Source organism: Vipera berus (assembly GCF_964194415.1).
Source record: "Vipera berus genome assembly, chromosome: 1".
Taxonomy (NCBI): Eukaryota; Metazoa; Chordata; class Lepidosauria; order Squamata; family Viperidae; genus Vipera; species Vipera berus.
In genome coordinates, this window is record NC_138202.1 from 49,254,103 (window position 1) to 49,272,270 (window position 18,168).

The 18,168-nt window shown below is 36.9% G+C and overlaps 1 protein-coding gene across 4 annotated transcripts in view; it reads right to left on the minus strand.

The window, feature by feature from the left end:
- NRXN3 (neurexin 3) overlaps positions 1-18,168 on the minus strand; it is a gene marked incomplete at its 5' end in the record, with an annotated part of 1,312,545 nt that overhangs the window by 162,366 nt on the left and 1,132,011 nt on the right. For all 4 annotated transcript variants that reach the window (XM_081316144.1, XM_081316146.1, XM_081316147.1 and 1 more), the window contains one exon: positions 12,400-12,571. In XM_081316144.1, coding sequence (XP_081172270.1) covers positions 12,400-12,571 — 172 coding nt within the window. The remainder of the gene's footprint in view (positions 1-12,399; positions 12,572-18,168) is intronic.

Consider the following 18,168-nt stretch of genomic DNA (forward strand, 5'->3'; position numbering starts at 1 on the left):
TAACTGGCTATTCTGGCTCTCCTTTTCTTTTCTTACTTTCATTTCCTCTACTGTAGGATGACCTTGACCTCCTTTTCCCTCTCTGTCTGATCCTGATATTTCCTTTAAGTCTTTTCTTTGTTTTTCATTCTTCCCATTGTGATGCTTTATCGTCAAGAGCTAGACTTCACATTAAAGCTACTCCAATACACAGGCTTGGATCAAAGATAAAATGGACACAAAAATATGATGAATAGGAGACAAAATCAGCAAACGAGATATAGCAGTAGAAGGAGAAAAAGCCAACTAAAGGTAGACCTGTTCTCACCAAGTCAACTCATCCTTATTTATTTTTTTACTTGGTCTGAGGAACAGTAAGTAGTTAATAGTAAAACAGTAAATATCTTCTTTGTAGCTTCCTTTTCTTTTCTAAGCCTTTCCTTCTCTAGGTTTTGTAACAAAATATACACCAGATTTTGACAGTTCATCTCATCATAATGCTTAAAGATAATTACTACAGTAATTTAAAATAATGACTCTAACGAAACTTTCTATTTAGATTAGAATACTGCTTTCAAAGAGCTGAAAAGTACAAAAAAAAGTATACCTGGAGTACTGCAACCAATTTTGGTCACCATACTACAAAAAAGATGTTGAGACCTTGGAAAAAGTTCAGAGAACAGCAATAAAAGGCCTGGAGATTAAAACATATGAAGAATGGCTGTAGGACTTGGGTTTGGCTAGTCTAAAGAAAAGAAGAAACAGGAGCGACATGATAGCAGTATTCCAGTATTTGAGGGGATGCCACAAAGAAGAGGGTGTCAAACTATTCTCCAAAGTACCACAGGGCAGGACAAGAAACAATGGTTGGAAACTGACCAAAAGAGAGAAGCAACTTAGAATTAAGGAGAAAGTTCCTAATAGTGAGGTCAATTAACCAGTGGAACAGCTTGCCTTCAGAAATCATGGGCGCTCCATCACTGGAGATTTTTAAGAACAGACTAGACAGTCACTCGTCTGGAATGGTATAGGTATAGGTTCTCCTGCTCAAGCAGGAGGCTGAAGACCTCCAAGGCCCCTTCCAGCTCCATTCTATTCCATTCTATTCTACAAAAGCGCACAATTTGTTTTTTGACCTCACAATTACTTTGTGAGTTAGATGATGACAAAGCATTAATAAATTGAACAAATATCTGAAGTCTAATTTCAAATATCTGAAGGCAAATTTCTCTGGACTATGTTCAAACTATAAATGGATTCAAAAATGCATATAATAAATGTAGATTAAAAATATGCTTGTTAGGGGAAAATATTCACAAAACTATTAAATTAGATAAAATCATTTGCAAAATATCTGTTACAACAATTATCTGTTACAATCACGTTTATTAATTATTGCAATAATATTTATGTTGAAGTACACATTAAAATATGTATAAATGTTCATTAACACATTTTACAAATTGTTTAGAAATGAGAGTTATGTATACTAATTTATTTTTACCATTGAAGGATGGTCTCTCCCTGATTATATTTATTCTTATGTTCCATCTTTTCTGCTCAATATAGTGTAAACTATACAGTTCTTCCCATTCTTTATTTTATCTTCATGACAATTAATGAGGTTGAATGGTTATGATGCATCACCATTAATATATTATTTATTTATTTATTTATTTATTTATTTATTTATTTATTTATTTATGAGACTTGTATGCTGTTCTATCTCCCGAAGGACTCAGGGCGGCTAACAACAATAAAATACAAATAAATACAAATATTAAAAAAGAATTAAATTGTGTCAAAGTCCCACTAAAACCAATAAACACATTTAGAATCATAATTAAAAACCCCATTATCATCAGTCCAGGTCGGCCTGTTGGAAAAGATATGTCTTAAGGTCACGGTGAAAGGACCGAAGGTCTGGGGCCATCCGAAGCTCCCAGGGGAGTTGATTCCACCAAGCAGGTGCCCCAACAGAGAAGGCCCTCCCTCTGGGGGTCACCAGCTGACATTGTCTGGCTGACAGCACCCTGAGGAGGCCCTCTCTGTGTGAGCGCACCGGGCGATGGGAAAACGTTCCTGGCAGCAGACGGTCCTGCAAATATCCCGGGCCTAAGCCATGTAGGGCTTTATAGGTAAGAACCAGCAATATAATTGCTAATAAGTTCAGAAATAAAGCTATATCCATGTAAGGTTTTATGCACATTTGTATAGACATGCATATATTGATTATATTGCAAAAATGTTGTATTCTGTTATTTCTACTATCTATCTATCTATCTATTATATTTCATGTTTCTAGACAACCCATCTCCCTCAAGGAGGGGCTTTTTTTGGCACTTTTAGTATTGGCATTTTAACTAGGCTTTGTGAGTCTACTACATATAATTTGGACAGTGTTTGACAAAGATCTTATTTTCCAAAATATTTCTGTATATTCATATTTAAAAGACTACAATTTTTTAGATTTTTGATTTATTAATTTTGGTTAATGGTTTCTCATGCTGTTTATTTAAGCAATTTTACTACTTTTGATTTATGTTTTTAGATTTTGTTAGATATTTCAAACAATCTATATTTGCCATTATAAGCTTCCTAGCAAATCTCATTGCTGCTATTAAATTATATTTTAGTATATTAGTTACTCCCATCACCGTCATGTTATTATCTGCTTTATTAAAGGGAATGAGGTAAAACAATGCATACACACAATGCATACATAAAAGAAAACAACACATATGGGCATAAAATTGCAATAATATATTTGTGGGCTAAGATTTATAAATTTTCATTTTAAAATCCTTATAAAGACTTTTGAAGAATTAGATTTCTATCTGGCATTATTTTTGCATATTTTTTCATATGCTATATTTAGATACAACTAATATGGATAGGATAACTGATCCCAATGAAATACAGTTAGATTTCAACTTATGACTGATCACTTAAAGACCATTCAAAGTTATGATAGACTCGCAAAAGGTTCTTACAATTTAGTTCTAAAGTTCTGATGTCTGACTTCTCTTAGGATCACATGACCACATTTTAGGCCCTTGGCAACTGGGTGCATTTATGGCTATTTGCAGTATCCCATGATTACGTGAACATGATGCATGACATTTTTGCCCAAACCTGGTGTTTATTTCTAGTTTTTGGCAAATACATCCCATGGTGCACTAGAGGTTTGCTTAATGACAGTAGCATTGTCTTAACAACCACCACAAATAAGGTCATAAAAGCATGTCAGCCACATGGTAGATTCTGTTTATGGTGTCATGACTTATGATCATAATGGGTAGGCTCTACCTGTAAAGAATCTGGAAAGAATTATCAGACCGAAAACTTAAATTTCAGAACTCTTCCTAGTGAAACACAAATGATCAGTCAGATGAATTTTAGGAGTACATTAGGAATAAAATGAATGAAATGCTTTAATCCATGAGGGAAAGAGATCTATCTATGGTCTTTACAAATCTGCTATCTTTGCAGATTGATTCTATTAGTCAGGAAAGAGATCACTAATGGTGAGCCATTTTTACATGTTTGTTTTTCTTTCAGTCTTATAATGACAATGCACATAAACTAACTCCACAGTAACAACCTGTGACCCACCTTTGTTTTCATCCACTTATGATGCCTTAATCACTGCTGTAAGTGTCATCTTTCAAAGCAGGAGTCTCCAGGGCTGCAGTTTTAACTCTGCCTTTTAATTTATTTTAGATTCCTTTAGGGAAGTATGCAGTGCAATAGAATTGCCTTCAGCTGTACTTCCAGGAAGCATTGGAGGATTCATTTAAATCCCACAAAATGAGTAAAATATGAAAAATTAAACAGTACAAACATCAAGCATGAAAAGCAACATTAAGGATCTCAAACAATCCACAAAGCTGCTAAACATTCAAAGTTGAGGTCATATCCCAGGCATTAATTCAGCTGTCATAAAGTAGGGAGTGTAAACATACAAGAATATAGCCAGTTCCCCAAAGAGCACACTTAAAATGTTATCAGCTCTTAACAGCTTTCTACTCAAAGTGGGCTGTGGTTCACACTGATACCTTTTATAAATACTTTATGTAGGGCATATTAATTGGCATAAGATATTCCTTTATCATTAAATAAGTCATATGGAAGGGAATGTGAAGTAGCCTAAATTTGATCTATGTCAGTAGCATAGATTTTTGTGTATTACTTTGAAACATACCGTATTTTCATCTTTCAGTTCAAAAAAGCACGACAAAATCTCTGTTTATTTTTTTTAACAGTTTGAACCTAGCATGGAAATGTATGATTTGGGGTGATTTCCGATCTAATCACTAACATAACCTGGCTTAGTATAATGTTTAATTAGACTAAAGTAGATGGCCATTTTAAGCAATTCCTTCTAGAATAAAACTCCAAATACACCTGCGCTGAATATTTCCAATTATCCATTGTCAGTGTTCATTTGGCACTCCAATCCTGGTGTTAGTATCACAATGAGAAGAAACTTGCCTGTACTTGCACCCCCATTAATTCTTATTTTGTTCCTTCTTTTGTGTATTTGGAAGGTAAAGTATAATATCCAAAACTTAGGATGATAGTTCCCTGCAATCAAAGAAACTAAATTAATAGATCAACTATAACTCTTGAGTTAAAGTTTATTTAGATGCAAGAAGTTATAGTTCCGGATATGCAAATATTGCATAAACAATCCACAGTTGATATATTTGCCTAGTCACAGAAAAAGCTGTGTATATGAAAACACCTGCAGGTGTCTTCAGGTGCCAAAATTCTTGGTTTAATACAATGCGTAATTGCTTGGCAGCACAAGGAAACAACAACCAACAACTTAATAGTCGGCCATCAACACCCCAATCAACCAATAAGAAACCACACTCAACCTGGCTGTACATAAATACAGTGTATAGAATACTCCAGAACACATATTCTAGTAGAGAAAAGTTCCTTGAAAATGGGCTACAGCATGACTCCAAAAGCTTGGAAAACTAAACCTCTGGTCCTGGTGACCAACCCAGATTGGATCCTGCAACATTATCCTAGGACATGTACATTTGCCTTCATTCATTTGACTTCTCTGTCACATTTATATAAATTATACTCTTTACTCCACAAGAGTGGGGCTGTGATTTTTCATTTCTGCATCCTAGTAATGTTATAACAGGAAGATGCACTCCTAGAGAGAAATGTCCACAGATAGCCATTGGTCAGACATGAAGACAGGATCTATATCTATATATGAAGCTTTGCTTTTGAAACTAGCTAACTAGCTAACAAACAAAACTTGATCACACTGATTTCTGAGGAAATTAGTTTTTTGGTTGATGCACTATAAAAGGTAAAGGTAAAGGTTCCCCCACACATGCGTGCTAGTCGTTTCCAACTCTAGGGGTCGGTGCTCATCTCCGTTTCAAAGCCGAAGAGCCAGCGCTTGTCCGAGGACGTCTCCGTGGTCATGCACTATAGTAGATCTCAAAAGTATATCATGGTATATAATGTATATAATGATCTAAGATATCTTGCTATCTTGCTAAAGAATATAGGTAAAGAATGAAATGATTTCCCTACCTATCCTGCATGCAAAGGCTGGCTGGGTTAGAAGTAGACTTTTATTTCAAAACTAGTGATACTTTTGATGAGATATTTTATCTCATCAAAAGAGGAGATTGCAATGCCAAAACACATTGTATAGCATACTTTGAATTGTCTTTCAATGATGAGTAACTAAAGAACATATGAAGGGCACACCTATTGTCCCCTCAAGCAGTTGTTAATCAAGTTACAGATAGGGCCAACTCTGGAGTCTTTCATCATGTGTTTCATAGATCTGACTCCCACAATTGCTGCCAAACAAACCTCTGTGATCATCTCTTCTTTTCCACCCTTTTTTAATCCCAAAGGTTTTCCTAGTAAATTTCATCTTTGGTATCTGTGACAATGTGAATGTTATCAGATATAATATTCCACCCTAATTGTATTTTGATAATAGTTCTTTTACAAATAACCTTGAGTTGTGTGCATGTCCTTTCTTCATGTCTTAGTTGAGAGTATCTCTTTTTCCTTCAATTCTCCCCTTTAAATATTATCTTTTGATGTATTCTGGGTGGTTATGTTTAATCTCAGGATTAAGTAGAAGCCCCTGGTTGTCTTGAACAGCTTATCAGCTTCCAAGAGACATTTACAAGGAGAGAAAGTCTCTGGTTTTGATAGCAGTAATTGTATTTAGCTTGTAAGATATAGGGCTATTTATCTCCTGCCTGTGAATTGGGCTGGGGGTGGAGATGAATGGAGAGCATTAGTGGATAACATGCTAAATAAAAGTAAAAAGGAAGCTATGAAGAAAAGAAGTAACCTGCCCATTGCACTCCCATGTGGGAAAATGATATAAGAAATGGACTTGCATTGTAAAACTTAAAATTTAAGCCTCTTGAGAAAGGAGATAAAAGAGAAAAGTGTGAGGCTAGCAATAGCAAGACAAGAAAGGAGACATCTGAAGGAAACTAGAATTTATTGTAGTACAAACTCTATAAATCTTAGGTGCTTGGTTTTTAGAAGTACTTATACTCATTTCAGAGCTGAAGAGAGCCAATACATAAATGTTTGTTCCTGCTTTCTCTGTGGAATAAAAACTTTCACTGCTAGACCTAAATGTTTTATGAACTTTAACTATAATTATACTCCACATATTTTTTTCCAGAAAACACAAGGTAGCATCTTTAACAAGGTTAATGTATCTCCTAACCTTTCAGGTTATACTATTTGACAAAATTGTGCAAAATTATGCCTCTATCACACTTAATGCTACGATCTTGAACAAACTTTGCTCGCAAACAAAGCAGACTTATGCTGTAGAACTTGTACCTGGATGAGTTTGCATTAGATTATGACAGGGGTGTCACTCTGCCGGCCCATGGGCTGGTTGCATCATGCAGAGGCCACACCCACCCTGGCTCTGGCAATGTGAAAAAAAGTCACGATATGTCGCTGCACATCACATGGTGCGGCGAGTTTGACATCCGTGGATTATGCTGTAAAGTTTCCTTTTGACAACTTTTAACACTCCTGATCTTAACCAACTCCCCATGGATTTTTTCATCAGCTTTTTATTCTCTACTCTTCAATTAACAAATGGGTTTTCAATTGTTTCTTTTCTATATTCAGCTTATGTGCTTGGTCTGAGCGATCATCATAATTAGCTTCTGGAAGACACTTCCTGCAGAATAGCAGTGATATATGTTTCCTTTGTAACGTATAGCTGGATTCATCTTTATTTGACCTGATGACCATGTTAGAGACTATGTGGTCCTTCAAAAGTTTTGGGACACAAACTTCCACCAGCAGAAAGCATGATAAGAGAGTTGTGATCCAGTAGCATGTCAAAGGCTACCATGTTTCCTATATCTAATTGATGTAATATAATAAGTTTTTCCCCCAATTGTTTTTCCTTAATCCTAGCATCACTGAGAATAGCAGCATCAATGAACCAGACTTTGTTTTAGATCAGGCATGTTATGAACAAGATGGCTGTCTGTTTGGATCTTAAAGTCCCATAAGATCTCAACTTCTCATTAGCAAAACCTTCTCAACTTGATGGTCCCAGTAGTTTTTGCCACATTCAAATCCAAACCTCTGGCAAAGTTTCCAATGAATAATTTTGGCAACTTGGTCATGGTGATGCCCATAGTCAGTTTGTGAAATTGCTGCAGTTACTGATTAAATGATCAATTGTTTCATTCTTTTCACTACAAAGGTGGCATTTGCTATTGTTTTCTACATGTTGAATTTTCACCTCCATGCAATTAAGGGACATTTGCTTTGGAGTCGCTAAAATAAAGCTTTCAGTTTTGTTTATTTAACACTCCTGATTTAAACAACTCCATGTGGGTTTTTTAATCAGCTCTTTCCTCTCTACTCTTCAATTAACAAATGGGTTTTCAATTGTTCCTTTTCTGTATTCAGCTTCCACTTTTGTTGTTTTCAAGAAATTTCTTTGACTGACTTCCTTCAGCTGGGGTTCTTTGGTTTTCTTAATGTAGTCACTCAGGCCATGTTTTTCTTTATCCACAGTTTGTTTCACCTGTAGAAATTCTCTAATCTGTTCAGTTCTTGGTAAACACACATGATCAGTATCAATTTTTGGGGGACAAAGCACGGTACACTATCATTAATTTTCTTTCAATCTAAGTTATCATCTGGGTCTAGTCAACAATTCTTGCTTTATATTGAATGACATGGACAGCCCAGGTTATTATTAAATTAAATTATTAAATTATTGTTACTATTACTAATTAACTGATCTCAATTTGTGAAGTCACAACTGCCTGTTTGTTACTGGTATTTGCCTTCATATACACTGAGTTCTTCCCAAGAATCCAGGATGTCACAATGTATTGTTGTGACATATGCAGATCCATGCAGTGTGGATTTTTGCAATTGAGAGATGAAAATGTTCCTCATATGCAGAATTTCTACGCGCCATACAAGATTGTTTGGTATGGGACCCAATGTATCGATAATAACCACGCATATCACTCCAGCTGGTTTATAGTAATAGCAATAGTACTTAGACTTATAGACCACTTCACAGTGCTTTGCAGCCCTTTCTAAGTGGTTTACAGAGTCAGCATATTGCCCCCAACAATCTGGGTCCTCATTTTACTGACCTCAGAAGGATGGAAGGCTGAGGCAACCTTGAGCCGCTGGCAGTCGGCAGAGTTAGCCTGCAATACTGCATTCTAACCTATAATCTATAATATAATTCTAGAATCATTCATTATTATTATGCTTGGGTACACAGCCAGCCAGAAATTTAGACTGGATTTCTATCCACCTATCAAGTTCTTCTCAAGGATGTGAGATAGGTAGGTATTTGTTTGATGTAAGCTGTTCCAAGTAAAGCTTTCTTTTGCAATTAACTGCTGGGGATTTAGTCAGTGCTGATGGTGTCCAAGTGGTGCTCCAGAAATTTTGTAATTGCACCCAAGATAACACTATTATTATTGATATTATCTATCTAAGATCATCTATTTTCAGATCTTTGTATTTTGTGATATTCTCTAATTCTTTCTCTGCATGGATGAAGGACATGATTCATTGTCATTATTTTTCTGGTCTTCTTATTCAACCTTTTGCACACTCATAAACATACACACAGATAATCCTCTCTAGATTTGGGTGCTTTTTTTCGCAGTGTATGCTCTCCCATTGGTAAAAGTTCAATCACCCTTGCTTCAGCTTCATATAATCTGTCTGTATGTCTGTCTGTCTGTCTGTCTGTCCATCCATCCATCCATCCATCCATCCATCCATCCATCCATCCATCCATCTATCCATCATCAATCTATTTATCTCTTATGCTGCCTTTAACTTTGGACTTTCCATCTGGCTTAGATGAAGAGGACAAACTCATTTACATAAAGGATGTTCTAAAAGATAATGGAGAAAATGTGGGCAAAATTTGTTATTATAGAATATTACATAATAACAAAGTTGGAAGGGACCTTAGAGTCTTCTAGTTCAACCCCCTGCTCAAGCAGGAGACCCTATATCATTTCAGGAAATCGGCCATCCAGTCTCTTCTTAAAAGCCTCCAATGATGGAGCATCCACAACTTCTGAATGCTCCACTGGTTAATTTTTCCACTGGTTAATTTTTCTCACTGTTAGGAAATTTCTCCTTAGTTCTAGGTTGCTTCTCTCTTTAATTATTTTCCATCCATTGTTTCTTGTTTTGCCTTCTGGTGCTTTGAAAAATAAGTTGACCCCTCTTCTTTATGGAAGTCCCTCAAATGTTAGAACACTGCCATCATGTCACCCTTAGTCCTTTTTTTTTACTAGACTAGAGTCACTAGACAAACCCAATTGTTACAACCCTTCTTCATATATTTTAGGCCCCAGCCCCCGACACATCTTTGTTGCTCTTTTCTGCAGTCTTTCCAGAAGCTCAACTTCTTGTTTATGATATGGTGACAACTGGATGCAGTATTCTAAGTGTTGTCTTACTAAGGCTTTATAAAGCGGCACTAATACTTCATGTGATCTTGATTCTATTCCTCTGTTTATGCAACCTAGGACTGCATTGGCTTTTTTGGCCACTGCAGCACATTTCTGGCTCATATTTAAGTGACTGTCCACTAGGACTTCAAGATCCCTCTCACAGTTACTGCTATTGAACCATATTTCACCTAATCTGTACCTGTACAATTGTTTTTCTTGCCTACTGTAAGTATAAAACCTTACTTTTCTTTACAGTGAATTTAATTTGGCTTGATGGGGTCAGTGTTCAAGTCTGTCAAGATCCATCTGGATCTTGAACCTATCTTCCGGGGTCTCAGCTATTCCAGCCAGTTTAGTGTTGTCTGCAAATTTGATGAGTTCCCCTTCTATTCCCTCACTGACATAGTTTATGAAAATATTGAAGAGTGCAGGGCCTAAAAAATGGAACCTTGTGGTACCCCACTGCTTACTTCCCTCCCTGTAGATGTAGTTCTGTTAAGGACAAGATGTTGAGTGTGATTCATCAGAGAGTTAAAAATACATCTAGTGGTGATGCTGTCCATCCCACCTTTTTTAACCATACCAAGAAGTAGGTTGTGGTCTACTTTTTCAAATTATTGAATGATTTCAATTGAGTTCAACTGAAGCAACCATTCTGAAATGATTCCCTACCCATTGCCGACCAAAAGACCATAAATGGAATTATTTTTCAATGCAATTTTGCTATGAAAGTAGAAACAGCATAGCACATTGAATGTCCTTTCCTTTCCTTCTTTCGCTAAATTAACTGCAAGATACTTTATCACTGCCTATTACCATGACCTTGTTCTCTGTTCTTTTTCCAAATTTGCAAAGCCCAGCTTAATATCCCCAAATGTCCTTTGGCATACATATACATAATAATAGAAGAATATATCAATGATGGATTAAGGAAAACATAACATTTCAAAGGTTGGATGGAATACTGAATTCAGTCTTAGTGCAATCTATTAGAAAGTATTCTGACTTCTATTCTTCCTCTTTCCAATGAAAGGACATACCACATCCACAGCACAGTTCCTAGCTCAACTTTGTTAAATTGGAAGGAGGTGTCTAAAATAGCATATATTGACATCCCATAAATTGGAATCTTTTTGCACTAACTTTAGTTATCTTAGTGTTTGCTATTTTAAATAAGTTTAGATGGACTGTCCAACATATATCTTCATCTTCAGGAGCAGCTGAGATAATTTTAACTGCTTTTTCATTGTTATGCTTTAATTAGAAGCGCCTTAGAAGATATTCTTCCAACAACTGAAAAAGTAAAATTCTATCTTAGTTGATCAATTGCTATCTAATTGCATCAATCTAGTGATATTACATTTCAGACCTATGGAGTTTTCAAAGTAAAAACAGAACCATAAAACTATATTTGCTGCACTTACAGTAAATACAAACTTCTGTACATTCCTTATTGCTTCAAACAGTTTTTGTCAAAGCATTGGATAGAAACTGTTTGAAGAAGTAAGGAAATATACACTATAAATACTGTAAATACTCATGATTGTTTTTGCTTTGTATAATGGTAAAAGCATTGAATTTTTCAATTACATCCCATTATTAATGACTAGGGACGCGGTGGCTCAGTGGGTTAGGATGCTGAGCTTGTCGATCAGAAGATCAGCAGTTTGGTGGGTCAAATCCCGAGTGTCGCATAGCAAGCGCATGTTAGTCATCCCAGCTTCTGCCAACCTAGCAGTTCTAAAGCACATAAAAATGCAAGTAGAAAAATAGGGACCACTACGTTGGGAAGGTAACAGAGTTCCATGCGCCTTTGGCGTCTAGTCATGCCAGCCAAATGATCACGGAGACGTCCTCAGACAAATGCTGGCTCTTCGGCTTTGAAACGGAGATGAGCACCGGCCCCTAGAGTCGGAAACGACTAGCACGCATGTGTGGGGGAACCTTTACCTTTACCTTTATTAATGACTAAGAAAAGCCACAGGTAGCAATTCTAATAATGCCAAATAATTTTGACGGTAGTCTACAGCAATGTGCGTTAGACTATTTTTTAGATCACCCATTAATCTACAGGAATATTCTAACGCATGTAGATTATAGGTTGCTTTTTTTCATTCTCTGCAGAATCAGATTATATTCAGAGATGTATGCAATTTCTTCTTCATTACCTGCATCCAATATTTTTGCCATTTGTGTTCTCTAACAATGGACATTACAGAAAATATATTATTGATCAGCATGATGAATATGATGTAATAACTTCAAAAAATTTTTTAAAAAATGAAAGATATCTAAGTCAGCTCTTCATTCTTGCAAGATTAAGTTACAAAATGATTTCTTCACCAAATATTTTTACAGCTCCTACTTTAGGAGATAAGGTTAATAATTTTTGAAAGGAGAGAGACATATTTATTTAGACATTTACCTGAAGGGTAATGTTCATTCACTGGCCATCCATCTACCTGAAGTGTTGCATTACCACCATTTCGGGTAAAACGCACAACATGGTATTTGCCATCATTCACAGGAGTGCTCTCCTCTTTGATAGAGATATCTACTGTGCCAATATTGAAGACTACACCAATTTTGCCTTGTTCCTGTAAAGGAAAGAAAAGAGTTGTGGGTAAATTCTGGAACCACGGTTGAAAGATGGATATATTTTGCTCAAAGTAATAAGATCAATGTAAACAAAATGAGAATGCAGGACATATTTGCCTTTGTAAGTCATATGAAATAAGACTTGATATAAAGCATAATAAAATAATATCCTAAATCAATTGAAGCATGGTGGCTCAGTGCCTTAAAAATGCTGGATTTATTGGCCAGAGAAGATTGGCTCTCTGCACTCCACAGTTCGAGCCTTAGCACCATGTGACAGAGTGAGCTCCTGTCACCCGCCTCAGCTTCTGCCAATCTAGCAGTTTGAAAGCATGCAAATGCAAATAGATAAATAGGTACCACTATGATGGGATTAAGGGTAGAAACAAGAATCCAACCAGAGCTGGTCTGGCCAAATGAAAGGCAAAAACTGGTGGGGGGAAAACCCCGGATGAGACTGCCACTGCCACAGAACTTTGTTAGCTGTTCTGTGTATGGAGCAAGTTCACCCCCTCTGTGGTGTACCCTGGATAGTGAGTGAATGTGAACTGAATGACCTAGCAATCTTAGGCAACCAAACTATTACTCTGGAATAACATTGTAGATTTCTGGCTTTCATGTACCAATGCTATACGCTAAATAAATAAGTAAAAGCTACATGAAGTGTACCCTAGACTCATTTACTTCTATAATTCTTTTAAAATCTTATTTTACTCAAGACTGGCATCAGAAATTGTAACAATATAACATTTAAAATGAAAATGAGCATCTGCTTCTGATCTTAAACAAGATAATATTGATCCCATCTGCAGTTTTCATTCCATACAGTTACTTCAAAGCCTGAACAAAAATTGCACTTTGAAGACCAATATTGCAAAAGCCAATTTTATAGCCAGAATGACTTACATGTGGCCAATAAAAGAAAACTGAACACATAAGGTTAAAAGTGACGCATAAGGTAAAGCACATAGGAGAGGCCAGTTTCCTAGGACTGAATCCATCTGTGCTCATGGTGTCTAATTAGCATTCTGATGAAGTTGCATTGTTACTTTAGAGTCATATTACAGCAATATTACCATACAAATGGATCAGGAAAGAATGAATATATTAGCCAAACACTTCACATGAGTATAGTTGAACAGTAACATAATAGTAAGCTCTATATGAACTACTCCTGGATAATTCCTGGCCTCTTTATTTAAAGGTGATCAGAAAAAGCAACAAAGATGATTAGGGGACTGGAGGCTAAAACATATAGGGAACGGTTGCTGGAATTGGGTATGTCTAGCTTAACGAAGAGAAGGGTGAGGGGGGACATGATAGCAGTGTTCCAGTATCTCAGGGGCTGCCACAAAGAAGAGGGAGTCAAGCTATTCTCCAAAGCACCTGAAAGCAGGACAAGAAGCAATGGATGGAAACTAGTCAAGGAGAGAAGCAACCTAGAAATAAGGAGAAACTTCCTGACAGTTAGAACAATTAACCAGTGGAACAACCTGCCTCCAGAAGTGGCAAATGCTCCAACACTGGAAGTTTTTAAGAAGAGACTGGCCAGCCACTTGTCTGAAATGGTACAGGGTTTCCTGCCTGAGCAGGGGGTTGGACTAGATGACCTCCAAGGTCCCTTCCAAATTATTATTATTATTATTATTATTATTATTATTATTATTATTATTATTATTATTATTATTATTATTATTATTATTATTATTATTATTATTATTATTATAAAAAAGATTATCAGAAAGATGATGGGATCCCATTACAAAGGCTGATTCTAATATATTTCTAATTATGTGAAAGGACAAGAATATGTGTATTTTTCTGGGGATTGACATCAGATGGGCAAAATACAATCCATTATACAATATTTTTTTATATTTGTTGAAAAACTTCTATGGGGATTACTGAGAACATTATTTGGATTTCCTTTGGATGGCCCATCATGGAATGGAAAAGAAGATGGCATGGAAACTAGGGGCTGCAATGTCAACTGAGCCATGGAAAGAAAAAAAAAATAAACAGAGGAGGAAAGGAAAAAGAAAAAAAAAGTGGTGGGGAGGAATGAGAACAAAGATAGAGGAAAATATAGAAGAGGACCAGGACTAGGTTAATTAGACTGATTGGTTAGGATCCAAGGAAAACTGTCCACAGTGAAATGAACAACTGGAAGTGAACTCAGACCTTATATTGGGACTCTGTAAAAATATGTGATGGTGGCAGAAGAAGCATAAATCAAGCAATCATAGGAAAAGAAGGTGATAAGAATTAAATTATCTGTTGTTAGAACAGGAGTCAGAGAAGTGAGAAGAAATATCCCTCCTGGAATAAGAGCGTCTCCTGCTCTTGCCCTAGATCAGACATGTCAAACACAAGGCCCAGGGGCCGGATCCGGCCCACGAAGTGGTTTCATGTAGCCCACAAAGCCATCCTGGAAACAGTGAGGGAACGGCCCCCACTGCCTTGGCCCTGGCCCAGAGACCCTCCTTCTGCCAGAGACCCTCAGATCTGTCCCACTCCTGCCCAGGCCCCCATAGGCACCCTTGATGCGAACGATGTAGAGCTGGCCACGCCCACCCAGTAGGCCATACACACTCTAGCCACACCCACCCAGCAGGCCACGCCCACCCTGGCCACGCCCACCCAGCCCCCTGAGGGCAACCGCAATACTGATGCGGCCCTCAATGAAATTGAGTTTGACACCCCTGCCCTAGATAATGAAATGGACATGAGGGCTGTTTGCTCTAGTACTAGAAGGTGCAACTGGGATGTGTGGTTATGGTATGAATATAGCTGCCAGATGGGGTTGGAATGGATACATCAGATGTAATTGGACCATTACCATATAGCACAATTGGCTGACTAGAAGAAGGGTGATGGAGAACTAAAGGGACAGAGATGGAAGAACACCATCATTATATACTGCTGCAATTGAGTTAAGAACTCTCAATAGTTCAAATATATATACTGTACATATACAATTGAAACTTCCATGAGAAAAATTTTAAAATAAAAGAACAATAAAAATATACAGCATCATTCCCCAAATAATCTATGAAATCTGATAAGACAGGGAGGAACCCAATCTAATTTTAACCGAGAGGTTATTTCTAAGGAACCGTTTCTCCAGGCTGTGTCCTCACTTACTTCTGGAAAGTGGGGGACCCTGTGCTATTTCTCCTGGAAAGATTGCACAGGTCAGGCCATTTCCATCTGGAGAACTGAACCAGAATGTTTTTTTATTACTTTTTTTAAAAAAAAACCACTGCTAATTATTATTTTGTATTACTGCTTTTATTATAACTGAAATCTACATATACATTGCCTGGAGTCCAACTAAGATGATGGATGAATCCCATAATTAAGATAAATTAAATCTCTGGAATATCAAATTAAACAAAGAAGACTTGTTAAGAATGTCTTTCATTGCCATCTGCATGCATGTTTTATTAGTCTTACTTCAGTTCTACTTTATTAGTCATAATCTATCTTTTTCACACACATAGTAAAGGTAAAGTTTCCCCCGCACATGTGTGCTAGTCGTTTCCGACTCTAGGGGCCGGTGCTCATCTCCATTTCAAAGCCGAAGAGCCAGCGCTTGTCCGAGGACGTCTCTGTGGTCATGTGGCCGGCATGACTAGACGCCAAAGGCGCACAGAACGCTGTTACCTTCCCACCAGAGTGGTCCCTATTTTTCTACTTGCATTTTTACGTGCTTTCGAACTGCTAGGTTGGCAGAAGCTGGGACGAGTAACAGGCGCTCACTCTGTTACGCGGCACTCGGGATTCGACCCGCCAAACACATGCATATACACAAACACATGCATATACACAAAAGGCACAATTGGTTCCTCAAGTGAATTGTTAATGGATTCACAAGTTAAGAAAGCAGCTGTACCTCTTTAAAAAAAAACCCTCCAACACCTTATTTGACAAAATTAGGTATCTGCTCTCTGTTAAGTTTGGGGTGCCAATGTTCATGTAACAGTAAGATTTATAAAAACATGTGTCATTTCATTCTTTTTTGCAGATTTAATAAAAATTGTCTCAGTATAGAGAATATTTCTTCTGCTACATTTTCTATACTTCTGATGGACCTTTGTCAAGAGAGGCCTGTAAAAATATATTTCAAGGCAGGACATAGAAATATAAGATAAAATAAATATATGCTGTTCACTTCTGACACTGTGGAGTCCTGTGTACAACAAGCAGTGAGAAAGAACCATAGACGATAGATGAATTTCTTCTGTATTTTCTATGTATACAAAGCAGCAACAAGTCATTAACAAGCAGACAAAATAGTTAATATTATTAGGGATGTTTTGAAATTTACCCACCTACATCTATATCCCCCTGATATGTCATGGTTATAACTCCCAAAATATGGCTACTTTTGTTGTTTCTGAGAGTTGTAGACATGACATTTTATGAGATTGTTTACATCTGACTTTTATAGTTTCTAAGAATATAAAGTACAATTGTATATGCTCATTGTATTCCAATGTTTATTAATATGTTTGGATTTTCCAAGGTGGCTTCATTATTGTTTACACAGAAACTGTCTCTTTACCAAAGTTTTAATTCCAGTGTCATCCTTTGCTTAGTTCCTTGTACCAGTTTAAAGAGTAAAAGTCTTAAAGTTTTTAACATCTCTGCAAACTTTTCTGTTATTCAGATTTACTTTTTTGAGATGAAAATATCTAGGAAGCAAATGGAATCTTCAGAAACTTGCTTAGCTACAAAAAGTACTTTCCATCTCATAATGATTAGAAAAAAGCTTAAATACCAACCTGTCATTTCCTGACAATTGACAGCAGTTGAACTAGCAATTGCCTAACACAGAGACAGCCCTATATTACAGGCACCAGGGAATGTACCACATAATGTTTTAACTAATAAACATCTTGATCAAAGTCAGCTCAATTACTGGATGTCTGCTATGGCAGTGGGACTGTACCTTAATGATTATTCAGAGCTGTCTGTCTTGGCCTATAGAGTTGCGCTCTCTCTCTCTCTCTCTCTCTCTCTCTCTCTCTCTCTCTCTCTCTCTCTCTGTGTGTGTGTGTGTGTGTGTGTGTGTGTGAGAGAGAGAGAGAGAGACAGAGAGAGAGAGAGAGAGAGAGAGAGAGAGAGACAGAGACAGAGACAGAGACAGAGACAGAGACAGAGACAGAGAGAGAGACAGAGAGAGACAGAAACAGAGACAGAGACAGACAGAGACAGAGTGTGTGTGTGTTTAATCTGTAGTGAAGGAATTCTGCTCAAAAAGACAGCCCATAGTTCAGAAAAATGGATAATTTTTGTCACTAGCCAGTGAGCAGAAACATTGCGGGACAAAGAGATACAAGGGTCAGATGATTTTTTGACAACATAGACCAGTTGAAGTTCACTTTTGCAAGCTGCACAATAGGCCGCAATTACTTTCAACATTTGCCCACTGCAAATATGAAATTATTGCTATAATTACATAATGTATAGCACAAAGTATTATATGATGAAATACAAATGTAATAAGAGTTTCCATATGGCTCAGTGCGACCACAACTGGCGTATTATTTCCTTACACATATTTCTTTATGATACATATATTGACAAACTG